The following is a 20,155-nucleotide window of genomic DNA, read 5'->3' on the forward strand; positions in this document are numbered from 1 at the left end:
TAGATTGAATTATATGAAACAAACTTTGCATTATTGTGCGGAGTTACTGTAGGTTCACGGGTTTTCCAGGACTCATGAGTCAGATGCTCAGAACTTGCTCGTGTTTCTGTTTCTGTTGTTAGCATTTCTCAAGGTTTAGAGCAGTGATCCAAAAAAAATATTGGTATTGGACGAATATTACACATCACATCCACTGCAAACCTGTTCCAACACTTGTGCAGAAATGCATGTATCAATCATTTGAATAAAGGGACCTTTACAAGATAATCAATCATTTGTTTGTATAAATGGCTACATGCATTAATGAACTTTAAGTTAAGAAAATAAATGCAAACAGAGTTAAAGGACACAAACCCTTTCAAATCGCAAGGTTTTTGATCATTCCAAGAGACAAAAGTTACAAGGTCTGTCACCAGTGAGACATGAGACAGAAAGAAACAAAAATCACAGCCTGGTAGTTGAATGAAGATTCAAATAATAAATCTAATGAAATATGTGCCAGAAGAAAACACAAATCAAAACCCAGTTAAGGTGTCTTAATCATGTTTTACATTAAACATATATTCTGTCCTCTCATTAAAAAAAGAAATGCCAGGTGAGGAGTAAACAAACAAAAAAAACAACAACAACGTGTATCTGATGATCAAACACCATGGTGTCATCATGACCACATGCTAAAAAAGCACATCTTTATATAAATTACATAAAATCTAACCACAATCACAGGGAAAACAAAATCTGAAAGAGATCAAAAAGAAAAAAAAATACAGAAAAACTAAACTAAATCATTCTGTTTCGACTGTCTTCAGAACATGATTAGGGGGTCTTTCACTTCCTCTCAGTGTTTTGATGTTTCAGTCTTGCAGTGTCTCTCAGTGAGTCAACCACACGCATCTGACTATGACGTCAGCAAACAGGCGCAATAAAACCCTGAAGGCACGAACAAAGCACTGGTCACAATGGTTTCCCTCAAGTGTTGGCTGATCATACATGTATCGAGTATTTGGATGGCATTCGCCAGAGGCTGTGGCGAACAACAAACTAGGATCAACGGGTGGTGCTGTGACCTGTGTCCTCCAGGTAAAACATGCATTGAATAATTAGAATAAAGGAATTCTTCCTTCAAAAACATCTGTTGAAATATGATTGTTTAAGTTGAGAAACCTATTCGTGTGTGTTTAATAGACCTGAGAGATCGTACTCAAGGAACAAAAAGTGAATATTATTCATATTCTTATGAGTGGCTGCATTTTCTTTTTGTCACATTTCAAAGGTAAATATGTTAAAGAGTTCTGCACTGAGCACAGGCAAACTATCTGTAGCCCCTGTGAGAATGGCTCCTTCTCGGACCACTACAGCGTCTTTGACTCATGTAAGGAATGCCAGTCATGCCAACAAGGTAAGACAGAAACTAGTGAAAAAAAGGTTTCAATTGAAAGGTTTCAGTGATTTAGCAAACATTGTTAAAAACTGGAAGTCCCACAGATTTTTTGTCTGTTCTACAGAATACGCAGAGAAGTGTACACCGACCTCAAATGCGAGGTGTTCGTGTGACTCTGGATTTCTGTGTTCCAATAATGTCTGTTCAGCCTGCGAGGAAAACAAATGCACCACAGGGGAGAAACTAAAAAGGACAGGTGAGAACAAGAAAATACTTGGTTGCTGTAAAAGCTTGTCAGTGTCGACCTTTACAGACTGCTGGCACAAATCTTTGATAATGACGGTGGGTGTCATACCATTGAATGCCAAGGTGCGCAGAGGAAATATGTTATGTAGGTTAAATACAACCACATCCGTCTTCTAATCGCTTCCTAAGCTGAGATCAGATAGTTCATATCAGATATATGAAACACTTTGATCGTTGTGACCCTCTCTGCGTACATTCAAAAAGTTAAACGCCCAAAGAAGCACAGTGTGGGCAAATGTACACACAAATTAATTTGATGAGACTTGAACTACTGCAAATGTACACAGATAACACTTGAGTGCAGGGAAGGTTATCACAGTAGTTTGAGGAGACTTTGGTCGTAAAAGAAAAGCATTAGAACAGCATTATTTTGATCTAATCGAAAGGAAAAGTCAGGTACTGTGCAAAAAGCCTTACAGCTGCTGATTTGTTGTTTTAGCAACGTAGATTTTACTTCTTATGACTGATACAGGAATGATACAGGAAACATGTATAGAGAGTGGAAAGCTGATCAGTGTTAGTGGTAAATGCTGCTACTATAACAGGTTTATTCATGCTGGATCATCACATGTTGACAGTTTGCTGATATAAAAGACCAACTTGTAATGGTGGTGAACCTGAATCTGTCTTTGCAGAAACTCCAATAGGTGGAGAGTTACTCAACTATTCATATCAGTGTGAGCTCGTTTGCCCTGGTCCTGCCTATTTTGACGTGAAAGCAAATCACTGCAAACCGTGGACCCAGTAAGAACCACTCAAAAAAAAAGGTTCAACTTTACGAAAGAGAATTGTCCGTAAAGCTTAGAAATACACTAATAAACACTATGTGATTAACAGGTGCAGTGCATTTGGACTCGCTGAACTGTTTCCAGGAAACAAAACCCACAACTCAGTGTGCGATGTACAAGGTAACAATATATATGACTGTCACAAAATAGACTTGGGTGTTCTGAACACAACAAACATTTTTGTTACACTGTGCGACAGTGAACATGATGACAATATGATTGAATTGAACTAATCTCACGTGTGATTTCATGTTTCAGCACTGACGCATGGCAGAGATAGAGAGACCGCTCATGTAATTCTGGGCATCAGCTTTGCCGTGTTCTCCCTCGCCTTCCTTGTGTCCTTCTTTCTTTCCTTTACATGTGTAAAGAACCTAAGGAAGCATAAAGCAAGTAAGTCACACCTATAGGGACATGCAATGTATATCCTGTCAAGTGGAGATATGAACATACGTCGATGTTGTTTACTTATCTGTTATTGTTGTGTTTTAATACTATATTTTACAATATGCTGTAATTTGTTATTCTAAATGTGAAAGTAAAAAAGTAAAAATGTGTTTGTCTGCATTAAACGTGCAAAATGCATGTTTATAATGTGTTTATAAGATGTTCTGGTATGTATGATTCAACAGGCATACACTTATACACCCACATGTCACTACATTTACATTATTTTAACTGTTACATGTTTCTTTTTCATCTATGTTGCCTATCTTTTGAAAAATGATATTGCTGCGTGTCTGTCCAGTTTTATGAATCACTGCTCTTTGATAATGAGGAGAGATTCCCCTCATAAACCCATGGGGGTTTTCTGAATCTCTCCTGCGCAATGTGTTTTTTTACTGTTGTTGTTTTTGATGCAATATAAATAAACCTAAAAAAAAGTGCTAAAATAAACTGAGATAATAAAAATAAAACGTAATTGTGGTCTATGGTGACAAAAGAACACAAAATACAGTAGAAACATTAACATTTTATCCATTCAGTAGATGACTGATGACTGATTTCAAAAACCCTTTTTTTATTCTGCTTCAGATCATTATCCCATGTTAGCGGTTTCCACCAACAACACTGACTATCACCTGTCAAAGGAGGAGAGTGGACTCCAGCTCATCATTCAGGATGAATCCAAGGACAACAACAATATTGAACTGCATCTGGGAAGAGACACCACTCTCTGATAGAAAGCCTACATGACCTGAACAGTCTGGATAGCTGCATCTAAAAAAGCTGTACCAAAACCATTTTTATATACATACATATAAATAACACATGAAGAGAGAGAGCTCTGCAAAGGTTAGAGTTGCCACATTTGATCTCAAGACAAAAAGGATACACATGGGCAGGAAACTCAAAGATAAGCACTTCTTCCTCTCCTACATTTCCTTTGAGCAAGGTACTGCTCCACCAGTGTTCAACGGGACAGGCAGTGGGTTTAACTTGCAGTAGATTATGCTGACTGTATAAATGTGAATGTTGAATTTAAAAATGATTGCACAAAACTGAAACGCTGTAAAAAAAAAAACCTCTTATAATGAAACTTCTTGTCATTGTTGTTATATTTGTGATGTACAAATGCCAGTTTAGAGTTTACAATGCATTTTCCGAAAGTTTCCCTCACTTTCACTGAGTAAAAAATCAAATCAATGAGTGGATGTGCCAGAACTTTTCTCCAACTCAATGCATAAAAGACAAAAGTGATTGTTTTTTTGCCCCAAAAATGAAAGGTCGGAGCTCACCTTGAATCAATGTTATTGAGTGCTACAATTCAAGCCAGAAATATTGGTGTAATTATTGACTCAGACCTGAATTTTAACAACCATCTAAAAGCTATCACTAAGTCTGGCTATTACCACCTGAAGAGCATCTGTCTAAACAAGACACAGAAAAAACTTGTTCATGCTTTCATTTTCAGCAAACTAGATTATTGTAATGGTGTCTTTACAGGTCTTAACAAAAAAATCTATCAGGTCCAGAATGCTGACTAATACCAGGAAACTGGACCACGTCACTCCGGTCCTCAGATCACTACACTACACTACACTTCCTGTCAGTCAAAGGATAGATTTTAAAATCTTACTCTTGGTTAACAAAGCACTGAATGGTCTTGGGCCAAAATACATCCTAGACTCATTAGATCCCCATGAAGCATACAGTGCTCTAGGATCATCAGGAACAGGTTTACTGTGTGTTTCCCAGATGCAGAACCTAACAAAGTGAAACAGCACTCATTTATTCTGCTCCTCACCTGTGGAACAAACTTCCTGAATACCTGAGGTTTGCTCCTTCTACTGCGATTACACACTTATACATACATACTCATGAGTAGTATATTCAAATTACAGCTAAATTCCCTGCTATACGTAACACAGTGGACATCTAATCTGATTAATATTGCTGTCCATGTAAATGTACAGTCCAGTCTTTACTCGGTGGCGCCAATACCCCAGTGTGCCTGTTGGTGTCGCTGTCGAGCACATATTGGCGGACTGATCATATGACAGCGTCCCCCTTCCCTTCCTCGCTGGAAAACGCCACATCTGACAGGGAGAGAGACGGACACAACCGTAGCGCAGTGCGAACACCGACGTCGAGATGCTGGCTCTCATAAACCGGTTACTGGACTGGTTCAAGTCTCTGTTTTGGAAGGAGGAGATGGAGCTGACGCTGGTCGGCCTCCAGTACTCGGGGAAAACAACATTTGTAAACGTGATCGCCGTAAGTCTTAAGCCGCTGCTAGCCACCGTGCTATGGTAGTGCTAATGCCATTACCGTTAATAATGGGGACAGTAGCAGCCACTTTGGGTCTTTGCTGACTTAGATTGTCCAGTTGTCAGCCCCACAAACAACGCAGTGTTACTTTGTAGTGACCGTAGCATCCACAGTAGCACACATGAGACTAAACCTAAATCCGTGTCAACAAGTCACCTGGGCTAACTGGTCCGCGGCTAGTTGGTGACTGTTATGAATGTTTAGCATGCTGAACCCAAACGCATCACATACAGCAGTTTTTGTGAGGACACTAGCCTGTATTCCATTCATTTGGACAGTCTAAACAAAACCTGAACCCCAATCAGTTAAACCCTAATCCGAATTGTAACCAGTTAATGCCCAACCGTTACCTAACACAAATTCAGGTCGTAATCCTAACTTTACCCATAGCCTCACAAATGAGGACTACTGGACATAGAAAGGTCGGTGTTTAATATCAGAGAAGACCCCATAGAGGGAAGAAAATGAGTAATACAGAAGGATTTGTCCATTTGCTTTGTTGTAGCTTAAATTATTATTATCATCTTCAGTGGCAAGTGTTAAGTGTTTCTCTTCTCTCAAACACCAGGGAGTTCACTCTCAATGACAACATTTGCCTGGGTGTGTAGTCAAACAGGATACTAATACAAACACATCATCTTTTTTTGCTTCAGTAGTTATATCCAGGTAGAATTACTTATTACTCTAGCTGATTAAGATGCTTATAGTGATAGAGAAGCACAGGGAGGTTGGTACTCTCTTGGGTAACTTTGCAGGGATGGAGCAATTTTCGTTGGCCAATCACCAGACAGCAGCAACTAGAGGTTAAAGCAGCAGAGACTAAAAGACTTCCTTTGCTCATTATCAGTCTGCTTATAACAATGTATCAAATAACAGGCCAATCTAGTGTTAAAATAACACTTACCACCACTTCAATCTCTGTTTTATAATGCACTAAACCAAATATTTCTATAGTTCTGACTGTTGGTTACTTTGTAGGCTTAAGAATAGTGTTTAACAATTTGACTTTTTAAAAAAAAACATTACTTAAGACACTCAATCAGCATATTAATTGATAATAATTGTTAATTTACTCTTTAGCCATAAAGTAGGTTTCCCAGGCAGCAACTGTTTCTATGCTTATTTATTTAACATTTAAGTTTAAGGGAAAGACACAGTGTCAGGAAAGACAGGAGTCAGAATGAATGTCAGAATCCTTGGTGACTGATAAGTCAGGTGTGTGTGTGCGTGTGCGTGTGTGGAGCTTGGGGTTAGAAACATCCAGTGTATACAAGGTTGGAACATTCTTCAGCTTTCTTCCTTGAGGTTGAAGAGATGGGACAAATGTTTTTTCAGCCAGCAACACAGATTTATATATTTTCTGCACAGTTATATAGTGGTGGTGGTTCCTCCTTTCTCAGTCATAAGACTGCTGCACTCATTTTCACTTAGCTTCATCAGGTGACTCTTGCAAGTCATGTGCTGTAAAATGTGTGTACAGCAGCAAGCGGCCCTTGTTCTCCACTTTACAAAACAAGACAAGCTGAGGGACTGAATCATTATGCTGAAGTGTATGTTTTTGTTCTTTCAGCTTCAGTAATGGTCACAAAAATGAGGATTTTGCTTTTTACAAATCCCATTTCCTGCCTCTCCACAGGTTTTATAGGTTTTTAGTTCTATTTTATAAAAACATGAACAAACCCAAGAAAGCTGATATTTCAAAACAAGTATTTGGAACACCACTGCATCAGTATTTTATTTTGTTGACTGAAATTTTATTGAATTTACTGGCTTCTTGAAAAATAATTTAATTGAATAACTTTGTTCATTTATTGTGGTCATGTGCATATTTTAGAAATCACACAGTAAAGTAATAACTGTCAACTCTTTCTTTCCAGTCTGGGCATTTCAGTGAAGACATGATCCCTACAGTCGGCTTTAACATGAGGAAGGTCGCCAAAGGAAATGTCACCATCAAGGTTTACTTTTATTTTGTAATACTGTTGTCAAAACATTAATTATATAACACCTAAAGATTAGTAATTCTACTATTATTGTCACTGGGAAGCCAGAGTATCATGATGTTGTGCCTTTTAATTGTGCAGATTTGGGATATTGGAGGGCAGCCCAGGTTCAGGAGCATGTGGGAGCGATACTGTCGGGGAGTTAATGCAATTGTGTAAGTATTCATGGTCTGATGTTAAGACAAGTAAGAGAGAGTTTAAATGACTGGAGTGTTGCACTGCACAACCTGCAACTATATGCAAACCTTTCTGTTGTATTTCCAGGTACATGGTTGATGCAGCAGATCGAGAAAAGGTGGAGGCATCGAGAAATGAGCTTCATAACTTATTAGACAAACCTCAATTGCAAGGAATTCCCGTAAGTCTTTCCTTGAAGCTACTTGAAACTTTTCTACAATTTCTGCAAAGCAATGTGTGGGTTCTGCCACTTATTTCAAGCTGCAGTTGCAGATTTCAGGTGTAATCTGTTCTCAGGTCTTGGTACTCGGCAACAAAAGGGACCTTCCCAGTGCTCTAGATGAAAAGCAGCTCATTGAGAAGATGTAAGTATCAAAAAAATAGTGGTGTCCTTGACCTATTTAATTTTTATTACAACTGAATATACATTTTTTTTATACTGTAGATTCTGACTGTCATGGACATTGTGTTTATTTTTCCTTGCTTGGAATTTTACTAGAAGAATCATTTTGGTTGGTTTGGTTGGAGTATTGTGTTTCTGTACGTCTACCCACATCTGATTTGTTTTTTAAATTCCACATCAGTAAATACCTTCATGCTGTTGACACAAACATTTCAAACTATTTCCTGTTCATTTTTCTTAACTGCAAAAACAACCTGTCATCCTAGATTACTGTAAGGATCTGGCTCCCTCTGCTGTCTAGTTAGAAACACATTCCAAGAGTCATGTACCCAGAAAGCCTCAGATGAAAGACAGTGATGATTGATCTGGATGCATACTTACCATTTGTATTTGTTTGCTCTCTTTATAGGAATCTGGCAGCTATTCAGGACAGAGAGATATGCTGCTATTCCATTTCCTGCAAAGAGAAAGACAACATTGGTAAGTTGATGTGGGAAATACTTGGGGCGACTTAAATATCAGATATTCAGTGGAATAAAGTACATGTCTCAAACCATTGGTAGAACTGTGAATCCCTTTGTCACTCATGTTCTCGTACACATACATACACATGTACATGTGCACAAGAAAACAAAGTATGGTCTCACTTTCAGATAATCAGCTAATTTAAAAAACTACACATGATATTGAGTTGGTGAGTGCATCAGTAATGCAGTTGGTTACTGAGCAACCTTCAGACTTGAAGTGAAATTATGAATAAAATAGTTTAAGCAGGTTCTGTGTAGCTTAATTTGTGGCTTCTGTAATTCTACTTTGTGTCAATTGAACATTAGAAATGCCCGTATGGATGGAAGTGATGCTTAAACTGAGTCGATGTCTTTTGTTTTATGTCGGTTTCAGACATCACGCTTCAGTGGCTCATCCAGCACTCGAAATCCCGGAGGAGCTGAACATTCCAGGTTTTGTTCGCCAGCTGTGTTCGCCATGTTACGGTCATGCCACACCCTCGTCGCTCTGATGTACAGTTGTGTCTTCAGGTCACGCGCTGCACTGTTCTGCTTGTGTCGTAGAAATTCTTTTCTCACTTTCACACACCATGATTGTTCTTTTTCCTATCGAACCCTGATAATGCACTACTTAAATGAAAACCTGGTACCAAATTTGAGCATTATAATTGGGATCATACTTAAGGTGAAGCTGTAATTTATCTTGGAGTTAGAACCTAATTTCTGATCCACCTTTTACTCCTCAGGCATTACTCACTTATCATACCCAGAGGTTGATAACACTATTCTTGGGTCGATAACAACACACTCTTGACTGGTTAATTCCATCACACAGTCCTCACAAACTGAGATGTTCTTCATCACACAGTGCGATTATCATGTCAGGAGATGGCTGATGTGGACATACTCTCAAGCTCTACTCTCACGATTGTCACTTTAAGCTTGATCTCGTTTTCTTCTTCCAACGTCGCCTCTGTCATTTTAGAAAACTGTGCATTGACGCAACGTCAGTTTGAGCAGGTCTGTACAAAATACCAAGCTAATATGATTTTTACTGATGTGAGATGTGCGTGTATGAATATCTGATTCTATTTAAAGACTGAATGTACTAAAAGTAAAAGCTGTATGGAGTTGTGTGGTTCATGCGGGCCTCTGTTTGTAAGTTGCCTCAGTGCAACGATGATGTCCCTTGTGCTGCCTCGATGCTGACAGAGTGGCAGAATTTAAAGTGCCTTGTGCAGCGTCTCTCTCACCTCTGTGGCAAAAGCAGCATGCAAGGTGTGCCGAACCAGGAAAGAGTGAAAATACACCACTTCAATACATTCAAGAAATAAAAAGGCATGCTTTTTAATTTATACATTGTCCTGTCTGGTCTTCACATTCGGAGAACGTAAACAGCAAAACCAAGAGATAAGAGTTTTCAGTAACCTAGCAGATTACAGTGCAGGTAAAACAAAACGTTAATCCAGTGCTAGTGATATATATGGCCCTTTTCAAAATTGCTAACAAAAATTTTTATGTATAGGTTTAATTTTATGTGATGCTAGAAAGCTGAATCCTGTTAAAACCTTCAGAGAACATCAAGTAGTTACTTTAAACCTTGATCAACAAAACATTATATTAAGTACCATATTACATACAGTAATATAGCCTTTTAGAAATGTTTAAATGTTGCAACTTATCAAACGCTTTACTATTTTATAATAAGGATATATTGCAAGATGACCATCCCTTCACCCCTGGATGCCGGAAACACACATAAATGTTAAATAATAGTTACTATTAAGTCATAGTTTTGTAAAAATGAATGGATTTTAATCCAGATTGTTTGCAGCCCTTTTCACGAAATGGAACAGTCCAATCACTCAAAAACACTTTCGGACAACCCAAACATTGTTATAAGATGTGTGTGTATATATATATATATGAATCGCCCATATGGGAAATTTAACTGGACACAGCAGCACAAAGAAGTAAGAATAGAAATGAGGGAAGAAAGGTAATAGATATACTACTATAGTCTTTTGGGATTGGGTTTGGTTTATAATTGTTTATAAAGCTTTCAATAATAACTGAACAATAAAGCCACAATTTAAATAGTGGAATCAACATTTCTAATTTTAAACTTCCACAATACCTACGCATTCTAGTCATCAGTCACAGTGAACGACCCACGTTCAAAACTACTTTCATGTTTGTGTCTGTGTCTTTTTCTTGATTCAGCTTTACTTTTGTAAGAAAACAGGTGACCCACAAACAAACAGGAAACACAGTCAAACCAAGGGTTTCTGTGTCATTCTGAGTGACGTTTGGGTTTTGTCAGTTTCACAATAAAGTGTAATTTCATTTCATTTGAACTGGTAGGTGATGGATGTTTTTCTTTCACACCTTTCACACCACTAAACCACATAAAAACATGTAGCTTTCATATGAAATAAGACGGAATTCAAGAAGAAATCCTAGCATTTGATTATGTCCTTCCTCTAAAAGAAAATAACATTAAATGCCTTTTCAACAAATCAATTATATAACGAACACATTCACAGAATAAAGGTAAATTAGTTTCTGTGTCGGACAATGTCACAAAATCATACAAAGATAATTTTTTGAAAGAAATTTGGGTTTTGTCAGTTTCACAATAAAGTGTCATTTCATTTTTGAACTGGTGGTTGATGGACGTTTTTATTTACACGACTAACCAGTAAACCACATAAAACATGTAGCTTTCATATGAAATAAGATGGAATTCAAGAGGAAATCCTAGCATTTAAACATTAAATGCCTTTTCAACAAATCAATGATATAACGAACACATTCACAGAATAAATGTAAATGAGTTTCTGTGTCAGACTGTCACAAAAGCATACAAAAATGATTTTTGAAAGAAAGTGGTTGTGTCTGTTTTCTATTGGCGCACAAGTTAAATGAAGACACGTCACGAATGCCACGAGACGCGCCTCGGAGACGGACGTCCCTGCAGCCAATCAGCGGGCGAGTGCGCCTCACTTTTAATGACGACACAGAACGTGGGCGGGACTAGTTTGTTGACAGGAAGAGTGTGGAAGCCACCGTAGTCACTCGAACTCGAACCTGCAGTGGTTTTAACCTGTGAAACTGATTTAGCCCGTGGAAGTGACGGAGTTCTCATTCGCCCATGCCCTCGTTGGTGTGCGAACTTAAACTATGCTCTGTAAGATCGAGCCAGGGCAAAGATGCAATGGAGGTCAATAGTGGTTGGTCTGGTCGTGCTGAGACTCTCCCTCAGCTGTGTACTGTGGCTAGCTTTCGGACTGGGACCTAACGTGAGCTGCGGGTTCAACTTCCCTCTTGGATTCAATTTGGGCAAATTAGACTTGTTGTTCAGGGAGGGGAAGGGGAGCGACCAGAGGGGCAACTCTTGGTCTCAGCGCATACGCGGACACAGCTATGAAGAGCCGGCGAGTACATGTACACAGGTTGAGGAGGACTCACCCAAGAGGTCCTACCTGAGCTTCTTCGACGGCAACAAGGACGAGTACGTGCGGCGATACAGCTCCTTCCCCGACACGCTGAAGACGGAAATGAAAGCCATGGCCAAGGAAATGTTCTATTTCGGATACGACAATTACATGAAATACGCCTTTCCTGAGGACGAGCTGAATCCCATTGACTGTGAAGGACGGGGACCGGACGTGCTCAACCCGTGAGTAGGGACAGGGCAATATAGGTGATATGGTTCGATACCATGTCTGATACCGATATCACAAGACACAGATATTAGTAGTAATATACTACTAATAATATAACTACTACTACTACTACTAATAAAATAACTAATATCTGTCAAATACAGGCTAGGTCCATACTACATACTCACTGAAAAAGTGTGTTTTCAGTCAAATGTGACCTGCGACCAGAAGTAATCTGCGTTCATACTCACTTATATCACATGACCATTCTAGGTAAAATGGGCATGTGCATGCTGGTGTCAACAGCTGTTAATTATCACCTCTGCCGCTGTTTGCTTAGTTTCAGAGAGTGTTATTAACAAAAGGTGACAACAATGGTGACATGTAAAACAAGGATTGTTATTAGTAGACTAACAACAACAAGGTTACACTGGAATTTAAAATAGTTTGTAGGGGTTTTCCTATCAGAATGGAGCCAGCAGTGCATTGACTATATAAAAAGAACTTGGTTCGAATGGAAGTCTTCTTCCCACTGGATTTATAAAGCCACTAACATTTTCTCAAGGGGGTCAATTATCTCTATAGCTACTCTGGGTCTTCTTCAGTTGTACATAATGCAGGTTTTGTAAAGTATGTTCCTGTTTATTGGGGAAATAGATAATAAAGCATGGTACACATGTGTCTAGACAGTGTGTGTTTGCAGGTGTGAACTTCTGCCAATTTGCAAATCTTGTGGCTTCAAGATTGTCGCGAGTGACTAGCATCCATTTGTACATGCGCCATTCAAAGCAGCTGTGCACATTATCATTATTACTGTCCCCTGCACACCATCTCATTTATTTGGCAATCAAATTAGCCAGCAGTGTAACAGTACTGCTCTTAGTGCTGCGCAGTGGTGAACAGGTAATGTTTATTAGTTCACCTTTACACTCAACAGGTCTTTTTAACTCGGAACCATTGAAGTCCCAGGCATTTCTGTCACATTTAATAATGTGTAAAAAAGAAACTAGTACCTGACACACTGACATTAAGGTAGAATCTTCCAAAAAATTGTTTTTTCTGCCCTTCAGTCAGAAGTATGTATATTCAGCTCTGTCTGTACTGAAACTACAGCATGTTAAAAGCACAGCCACCTTTTGTCTTCAGCTGAACTTTGGTGATTGTTTTAATACTTTTTTCCTGAATTGTGTTTTTGTGAAAGACAATGTAATGTAAACCAAAAAACACCAACAAGCTGCTTTGGTAGTGGGAAGTAAAATATGATTAAAAACAAGAAGTTTGTGTAACTCTAATTCTGACTAAACATTTTTACACTTGATCCAAATGCTTGACCTTGATGTTGGGTCATAAAATGTGCCTTTTGTTGTAGTCTTGTGATTATTTCTCATGACAAAACTGCTCCTGTTTCACTGTTTTCATTTCAGGTCAAACATCAACATAAACGATGTCTTGGGGAACTACTCTCTTACACTGATTGACACCTTAGACACTCTGTTGGTAAGCTTCACTGTGTTACCCCTCTACCTCTGACTTTCTCTAAATTGTGGCTTGAAAAGAAAATTGAAAGCTGCATATTGGAGGCACTAAAATGCCATTTGTGCCCACCCGATTTGTTGCACTTCACTACTGATTCTGGAACATATTCACATTACAAAAAGAGCAATAAGGAGCATAAACGGAAGGATTTTTACTGTAATGTCACATGCTCTGAATGTAGTTGCATTTTGCACTACATTAAGTGGAACAGTGGCTAACACTTCCTCTCTTTTAAGGTGTGGGTTTTCATTTTGTAAAACCACTAAGTGGAGCAAATCTTTTAATGTGCCAGTAGGTGTGAGTCTGGGTGTGTGTGAGCCCTGACTAGGGACACATTGAGGTGTGTGTGTGATGTCTCACATCCATGTGAAACAACATGTCTTTATGAACGATGATCACAATGATTCCATAGAGGATACTTTGTTAATAGTTTGCTTTCTTCTCCGTCACCATGGCTGTTCCCCTTTTGTGACTTTGTACACAATGTGGTGTTTCTCCCAGGTGCTTGGCAATGTGACAGAGTTCCAGAGAGCCGTCAAGCTGGTTATAGATACTGTATCTTTTGACAAGGACTCAACGGTGCAGGTGTTTGAGGCAAACATCAGGTACAAATGTCGCTATTATTTTCAGTGTCAAAAAAAGTACAACATTTAAACACAGTTAACGTCAATCCAGTCTAAAGTGTGTCGACATGGTCTTGTTATTCCAAAACAAACTCACGTCTTTTATCAATCCATTACTAAATATGTACATTTAAATTGCATCCCAATTCCTACGATACTTTATGAATTAAGTCATCTCAGACGCACACGTGTTTAAAATAAAGTAAGAAGAGTAGCAATGCATTATGCCTGATCAAGTTAAATTGTGAATGAATGATTAAATGATTATACTATTCTATATATACACAGATATCCTGATTTCTGTTTCTGTGTGCCATCTCTCTTTGAAGGATCTTGGGCAGCCTTATCTCGGCTCATATCCTGCTGACTGACCCAAAGCATCCATTTGGCAAGGTGGGCCTTGAAGGTTATGACAACGAGCTGCTCCACTTGGCTCACGACTTGGCCGTCCGCTTACTGCCGGCCTTTGAAAACACCAGCACAGGCATTCCTTACCCCAGGGTGAGTGATGCTGCTGTGGCCACAAGTTACAGGTGTATTACATAAGGTACCTGCACGTGTGTACGCACAAGTTTGAGCATTACCTGCTCATAACTGTCTACGTGACTTCATACAAACCGTCTCTATTTCAAATGCAGGTAAACTTGAAGACTGGCGTCCCCTCTGATAGCGTCAACGAGACGTGCACTGCAGGAGCCGGGTCCCTACTGGTGGAGTTTGGGATTTTGAGCCGCTTAATTGGGGATTCCACATTTGAATGGGTAGCCAGGCGAGCTGTGAGAGCTCTTTGGAACCTGAGGAGCAACAAAACCGGTCTGTTAGGTGTGTATAATGTACAGTATACCCATTTTTCTTACAATAATGTGACACTGCTGGCTTTCATGTGGCCGAGACAAAATGGACACAAGCTTAAAATGCAAATGCGGGCCACAGCATAAATAATATAATGACCTGAATATCTTCAGATAAATGCCACTTTTGGTAAATATAAGATGTGATGATGCAGAGGTCAGAGTTGGGCCCTTGTTTTTCTTTATGTCATGTAAAGGCTACGGTGCCTTGAGTTCATCTGTTAAATTTCACTGATTTCTGTCCCCAGGGAACGTTGTTAATATCCAAACAGGCCAGTGGGTTGGCAAGCAGAGCGGGCTTGGAGCTGGTATGGACTCGTTCTATGAATATTTGCTCAAGTCATACATCCTTTTCGGTGAAAAAGAGGACTACAGGATGTTTCAAGCTGCTTATGAGAGCATCCAGAACCACATGCGGAGAGGGTGAGTCCCATACAAGTGACAGAGTAGATTGTTGTTCCAGTTTAAACCTTTAACAGCTACGTCAGTTATTTGCTAAAAAGTTAAAGTGACAGTTTGCAGTATTATTTTTCCTCTCTTCAAGTATTTGAGGCTTGTGTTTGTCTAGAGAGATAAATACACTTTTCATTTTCAGCGTTCCACTAAATAAACATCCTCCAAGTGCAGCACACATTGCATAGAGCGGTAGGGGTGGCCAACAACATACTGTAAGCACAATTGTGCAATTTAGTCACGATTCAATTTGGTTATGATTCAGAGGGCTACAGTTCAGTTCTAAAAAGATTATACATTCATTTGAAACAGTGTGGATTTAAACCATAGGTAGATAATTGGAGAAAAATAGGACAACAGCATTTAATATAAAATGACACAATAACTAATGGGGATGTGTGGTCTGTGGAAAGATGCAGGTGATATTTTATTATAAGCCGTTAATGTGCTGATTTGGATGTGAAATGTTTAATTTATTTAAGCAGTATTTAACACTGCTTTAGAACAGAAAGAACCAAATTATTGGCTGAGAAGGGCTCTTACCTGTGAGAAACAAGAAACAGAGAGAGAGTTAGAGAGTGTCTTTTCGTCGTATGACATAATATAAACTGTGTTTGCTGCTGTTCATTTTTCAGGAGAGAGTCCTGTAATGAAGGAGACGGCGACCCTCCCCTCTATGTGAACGTGAACATGTTCAGTGGTGAAATCATGAACACGTGGATTGACTCGCTGCAGGCCTTCTTTCCCGGGCTGCAGGTGAGGCTATTTACTTTCACTTTGTAGGAGATAAAAAGTGTAAAAATGTGTTCGCCTGAAGAAGAAAGGCTCATGCCCTGTGCCCTAGGTGCTGAATGGTGATGTAGATAATGCCATCTGCCTGCATGCCTTCTACTATGCCATCTGGAAACGCTTTGGGGCTTTGCCAGAGAGATACAACTGGCAGCTGCAGGCTCCTGACGTGCTCTTTTATCCCTTAAGACCAGAACTGGTGGAGTCGACTTATCTGCTGTACCAGGTAACAGCGCTGACATGCTGCCCAGACACAGAAATCATGATGGTGGCGGTTGATAATCGCACATTTTTACTTTACTTTCTACAGGCGACCAAAAACCCTTTCTATTTGCATGTGGGAATGGATATTCTGCAGAGCCTTGAGAAAAATGCCAAAGTCAGGTATGATTCATGTATAACGCAGTCTACCTCTCACAGTGCACTGATGTTGTTTGTGCTGTGAGCTGAGCCGTGTTATTTGCACAGGTGCGGTTACGCCACTCTTCACCACGTCGTCGACAAATCCAAAGAGGATCGCATGGAGAGCTTCTTCCTCAGCGAGACCTGCAAATACCTTTACCTTGTAAGTTACCGCTATAGCATGAGATGAGTAAGGAGGCAAAATATCAGACCATAATATTACAGTACATAAGTTGTTACATTGTGATAATTGCAGTACAAGATATTGTATGTTATCTTTTCTTGGAAATGTGCTATACAGAGATCTTTAAACTGGATAACTTGAATAAAATAACTCCATTTGAAAGAAACACAGATATAATATGTAATCTTTACACATTAAAGTAAAAATAGCTGAGCATTGTTTCAGTGTATTTCTATACAAAGTAACCAACCTTTTCATTTTGCATCAGAGTGAGGAAAGCAATACTTTAGAACTACTAGTTAGCCAGTGTGTTGTGTCTTGTTTTTGTTATTGAATGTATTTGTCACTGTATGCTCTGCTGCCAAAGTTCTCACAGGGGAAGCATATGAGACGACACTACAATTCTCCTGATCTCAGCAAGGCCTTGTTATTTAGTTTATTTAGTTTTTATTGAGCGACCCCTCGTGGCAGTATTTACATATTATAGTCGCTTTTAAAACTCAAGTGTGTAACTTTTAAATAAAACACAAAAACGAGCGTCAGTGAGATTCAAACCAGTGATAAATTAGTCACCATTATAAATGCTGTCATACAAATAAGATATGTTTGTGTGTTTTATTGCAGCTATTCGACGAGGACAACCCACTTCACAAATCTGATAACAAGTACATCTTCACCACAGAGGGCCACGTCGTGCCTATAGACCAACGCTTCAGGGAGAAACAGTGGGACGACATGTTCCCATGTGAGGAGGGGGCGTTGGCGGAACGAGAGCCAAACGCACAACCGCCTCTCGGCAACATCAGCAATGTAAGGCCGTTAAAAAAAAATAATTTAAAAAAAAAAAGCCGCAACTCACTGTACATCAATTTTGTTTTTGTCTCACTCTTTTCTTCCTTCTCGCTTCATTCTGCAGTGTAACAGGATCCCAGAGGAGCGACGGTACACTCTGCCACTGAAAAGCGTCTACATGAAGCAGATCGATCACATGGTGGGACTGTTTTGAGAGAAACAATGAAGAATGAAGCTGTGAAGCGGCCTTCACTTTCGTCCTCCCGAGGTGCAAAACGCTGCAAGGTTTACAAGAAACCAAACTGCTGGTCAAAAAAACCCTCAGCTGACGGGAAAGTGACACTTAAAAGGAAACCTGAGAAAGCAGTTTGTTTCCTTGCTGTATTAATTAAAAGTTCTCTGGGTGTGTGAGCAATGGAAACAATGGTTCCTGCTTGACGACAAAGAGGAGGAGGAGTCATGCGTCACCAATTTTTTTTTTTTTTTGGCTGGTGATAAATTAACTGTGGTTTTTTAGAATGACTAGGTGTGTGTGTCTGTTCAGTGACGATGAGTGTGCGTCTACTTTTGTGTGAATGTGTTCACGCGACAGCTAAGCTGTGAATAATACAGTTGTGTTTAAGGGAACAGTGCCATCTAGTAGCCACACATGATGTAAAATGTATTGCCTATAAAAACTCACCTCCAGTTCATTTTCTAAACGTGACGACCAGTGGAATCTGGACTGCATCGTCGCTGTTATCTAAGGGCTACGTATCGATAGGTGACGCCTCTTACACGCACTGTAAAACACTGCATCCTGTGAGGTTTGCGATGCATTTTTCTTAGATTGTGCCTATAGGAAGTTTTTCGGGGTCTTTTGTAGACCTGAGGCTAGTTTGTCCAAAATTGTCGACGCGGCTACTTTTGTCTGTCTCGCTTTAGAACAAAATGAACAATAATCAAACAGTTTAGTTTCTCAACATCTTATAAAAGGGCAAACAAACGTGCCATCAGTCTGTGTGTGTGTGTACTTGTATTTGTTACCTCTTTTAGGACCTTTTTCTAGCATTAACACTGACCTCGTCAGGACCAGTAGTCCTCATGGAGACCAAAAACCTGGTCCTAATGAGGCTTGGTGAACCTCATTTTCTGAGGAGCTGGTTAGGATTTGAATTGTGGTTTATTTAAAGTTAGGGTTAGACATTAAGGTCGGGGGATAATGTTATGTTAAGGCAAATGAATGGAAGCTGCGTGTGTGAGAGGTTAAGGAAGACTCTGTTTTTAAAGTGCCTTCAAACGATCGTGGTCTTTCTCGATGCTGTACAGTGCAAATTACTTGTGGTTCATTTTGAGTAGAGTATTTTTTTGTTTTGAGGCCAATGACAGAACTGCACAATAGGGTTAATCCATGAAATGTCTATGTGACAGTTTTACATCATGACGAAATAAGCCATAAAACACATTTTTTGTAATGGTAAATAAGTGAAAAAAAACATGTATTGTTGTTATTTTCTCGTCAGACATGATTTTCCTCCGCATAGTTTGATTTATTCTCACGTTTATTAATTGTCGCGTGGTGAGAACTCAGGGGTTTCAAGGAAAAAAACAAACAGAAAGCAATAAGAGCTTTCATTAAATTAAGTGTCTATACGTGTCTTAAGACAGACAGCATTAGGTGTTTATATTGCAAAATGTTACAGCTTGTTCATCTAAAATGTCGGGGAATAATCGCACCTGAAATGAAGTCCAGTTGATACTGGCTGTGGTTGCAATATCAGCCGTTACAACACTATCACCCACTTTCTCCTCAGATTATTATTTAACATTTTGGTAAATGTGTTGTTTTTTTACTTTCTTTTTTTAAAGGGTTGCACGAGAGAAGATCTATGACACAAAAGCCTTTTGGCCGCTGCATGCATATTGCAAAAATGTTCGTAATAACGTTTCACAATTGTTTGTTGCTCATAAAGTTGCAGGTAGATAATCGTCTCTCACATACACAGGGCAGACGTACGGTGTCGCTTTGTCATTAGCTTTCATTAGTAGCTCCGGATTCACAAACAGCTTTGGTGCAATAACGTGCTCAACTTCTTTTACTTTGTGGGCATTTATCGATCAAAATACACGTCATTTGTAAACTAGGGCTGCGACTAATGATTATTTTTCATAATCGATGAATATGTTGATTATTTTCTCGATTTGTTCGAGTCATGAAAATGTCAGGAAATGGTGATCAGTGTTTTCCAAATCTGGAGATGATGGTGATGATGATCTTGATTGAAAACCGGAATTGTTCAGTTGTAATGATTTCACAAAACGGTCACATTTAAGAAGCTAAAAGAATCACAAACTCGATTAAATGAGTGATTGTTTCAGCCCGACTTTTGGACAGTGTTGGGCGAGCTGTTAAAACTGTGGACACTACAGATGTGAAAGTAATATAATCTCTTCTAATCTAACGCCTAACAAGAATGCAAAAAAAAAAACACCACAATTTAATCTTTATAAAATAATAAAGAAAATAATAAATGAGATAATG

At 39.2% G+C, this 20,155-nt stretch overlaps 3 protein-coding genes across 3 annotated transcripts; all 3 read left to right on the top strand.

Annotated features, from left to right (window-relative positions):
- The first annotated feature begins 776 nt into the window (after positions 1–776).
- tnfrsf18 (tumor necrosis factor receptor superfamily, member 18) lies at positions 777–4,122 on the top strand. The gene is made up of 7 exons (XM_044024119.1): positions 777–1,080; positions 1,274–1,399; positions 1,506–1,637; positions 2,323–2,431; positions 2,525–2,595; positions 2,734–2,868; positions 3,511–4,122. The coding sequence occupies exons 1-7, from the start codon at positions 960–962 to the stop codon at positions 3,654–3,656; spliced, it is 840 nt and encodes a 279-aa protein (XP_043880054.1). The 5' UTR covers positions 777–959; the 3' UTR covers positions 3,657–4,122.
- Positions 4,123–4,972: 850 nt separating this feature from the next.
- On the top strand, positions 4,973–9,691 carry arl8ba (ADP-ribosylation factor-like 8Ba). Its single transcript, XM_044024121.1, has 7 exons — positions 4,973–5,193; positions 7,125–7,205; positions 7,332–7,405; positions 7,515–7,608; positions 7,725–7,792; positions 8,240–8,310; positions 8,731–9,691. Exons 1-7 carry the CDS (start codon positions 5,071–5,073, stop codon positions 8,778–8,780), a joined length of 561 nt encoding a protein of 186 aa, XP_043880056.1. The 5' UTR covers positions 4,973–5,070; the 3' UTR covers positions 8,781–9,691.
- A 1,697-nt stretch (positions 9,692–11,388) lies between these two features.
- On the top strand, positions 11,389–20,030 carry edem1 (ER degradation enhancer, mannosidase alpha-like 1). Its single transcript, XM_044022938.1, has 12 exons — positions 11,389–12,018; positions 13,429–13,501; positions 14,042–14,145; positions 14,493–14,664; positions 14,802–14,985; positions 15,263–15,437; positions 16,103–16,223; positions 16,312–16,482; positions 16,567–16,640; positions 16,725–16,821; positions 17,467–17,652; positions 17,759–20,030. Exons 1-12 carry the CDS (start codon positions 11,549–11,551, stop codon positions 17,846–17,848), a joined length of 1,917 nt encoding a protein of 638 aa, XP_043878873.1. The 5' UTR covers positions 11,389–11,548; the 3' UTR covers positions 17,849–20,030.
- The last annotated feature ends 125 nt before the right edge of the window (positions 20,031–20,155 follow it).

The sequence above is a fragment of the Solea senegalensis genome, linkage group LG4 (assembly GCF_019176455.1).
Source record: "Solea senegalensis isolate Sse05_10M linkage group LG4, IFAPA_SoseM_1, whole genome shotgun sequence".
NCBI classification, from domain to species: Eukaryota; Metazoa; Chordata; class Actinopteri; order Pleuronectiformes; family Soleidae; genus Solea; species Solea senegalensis.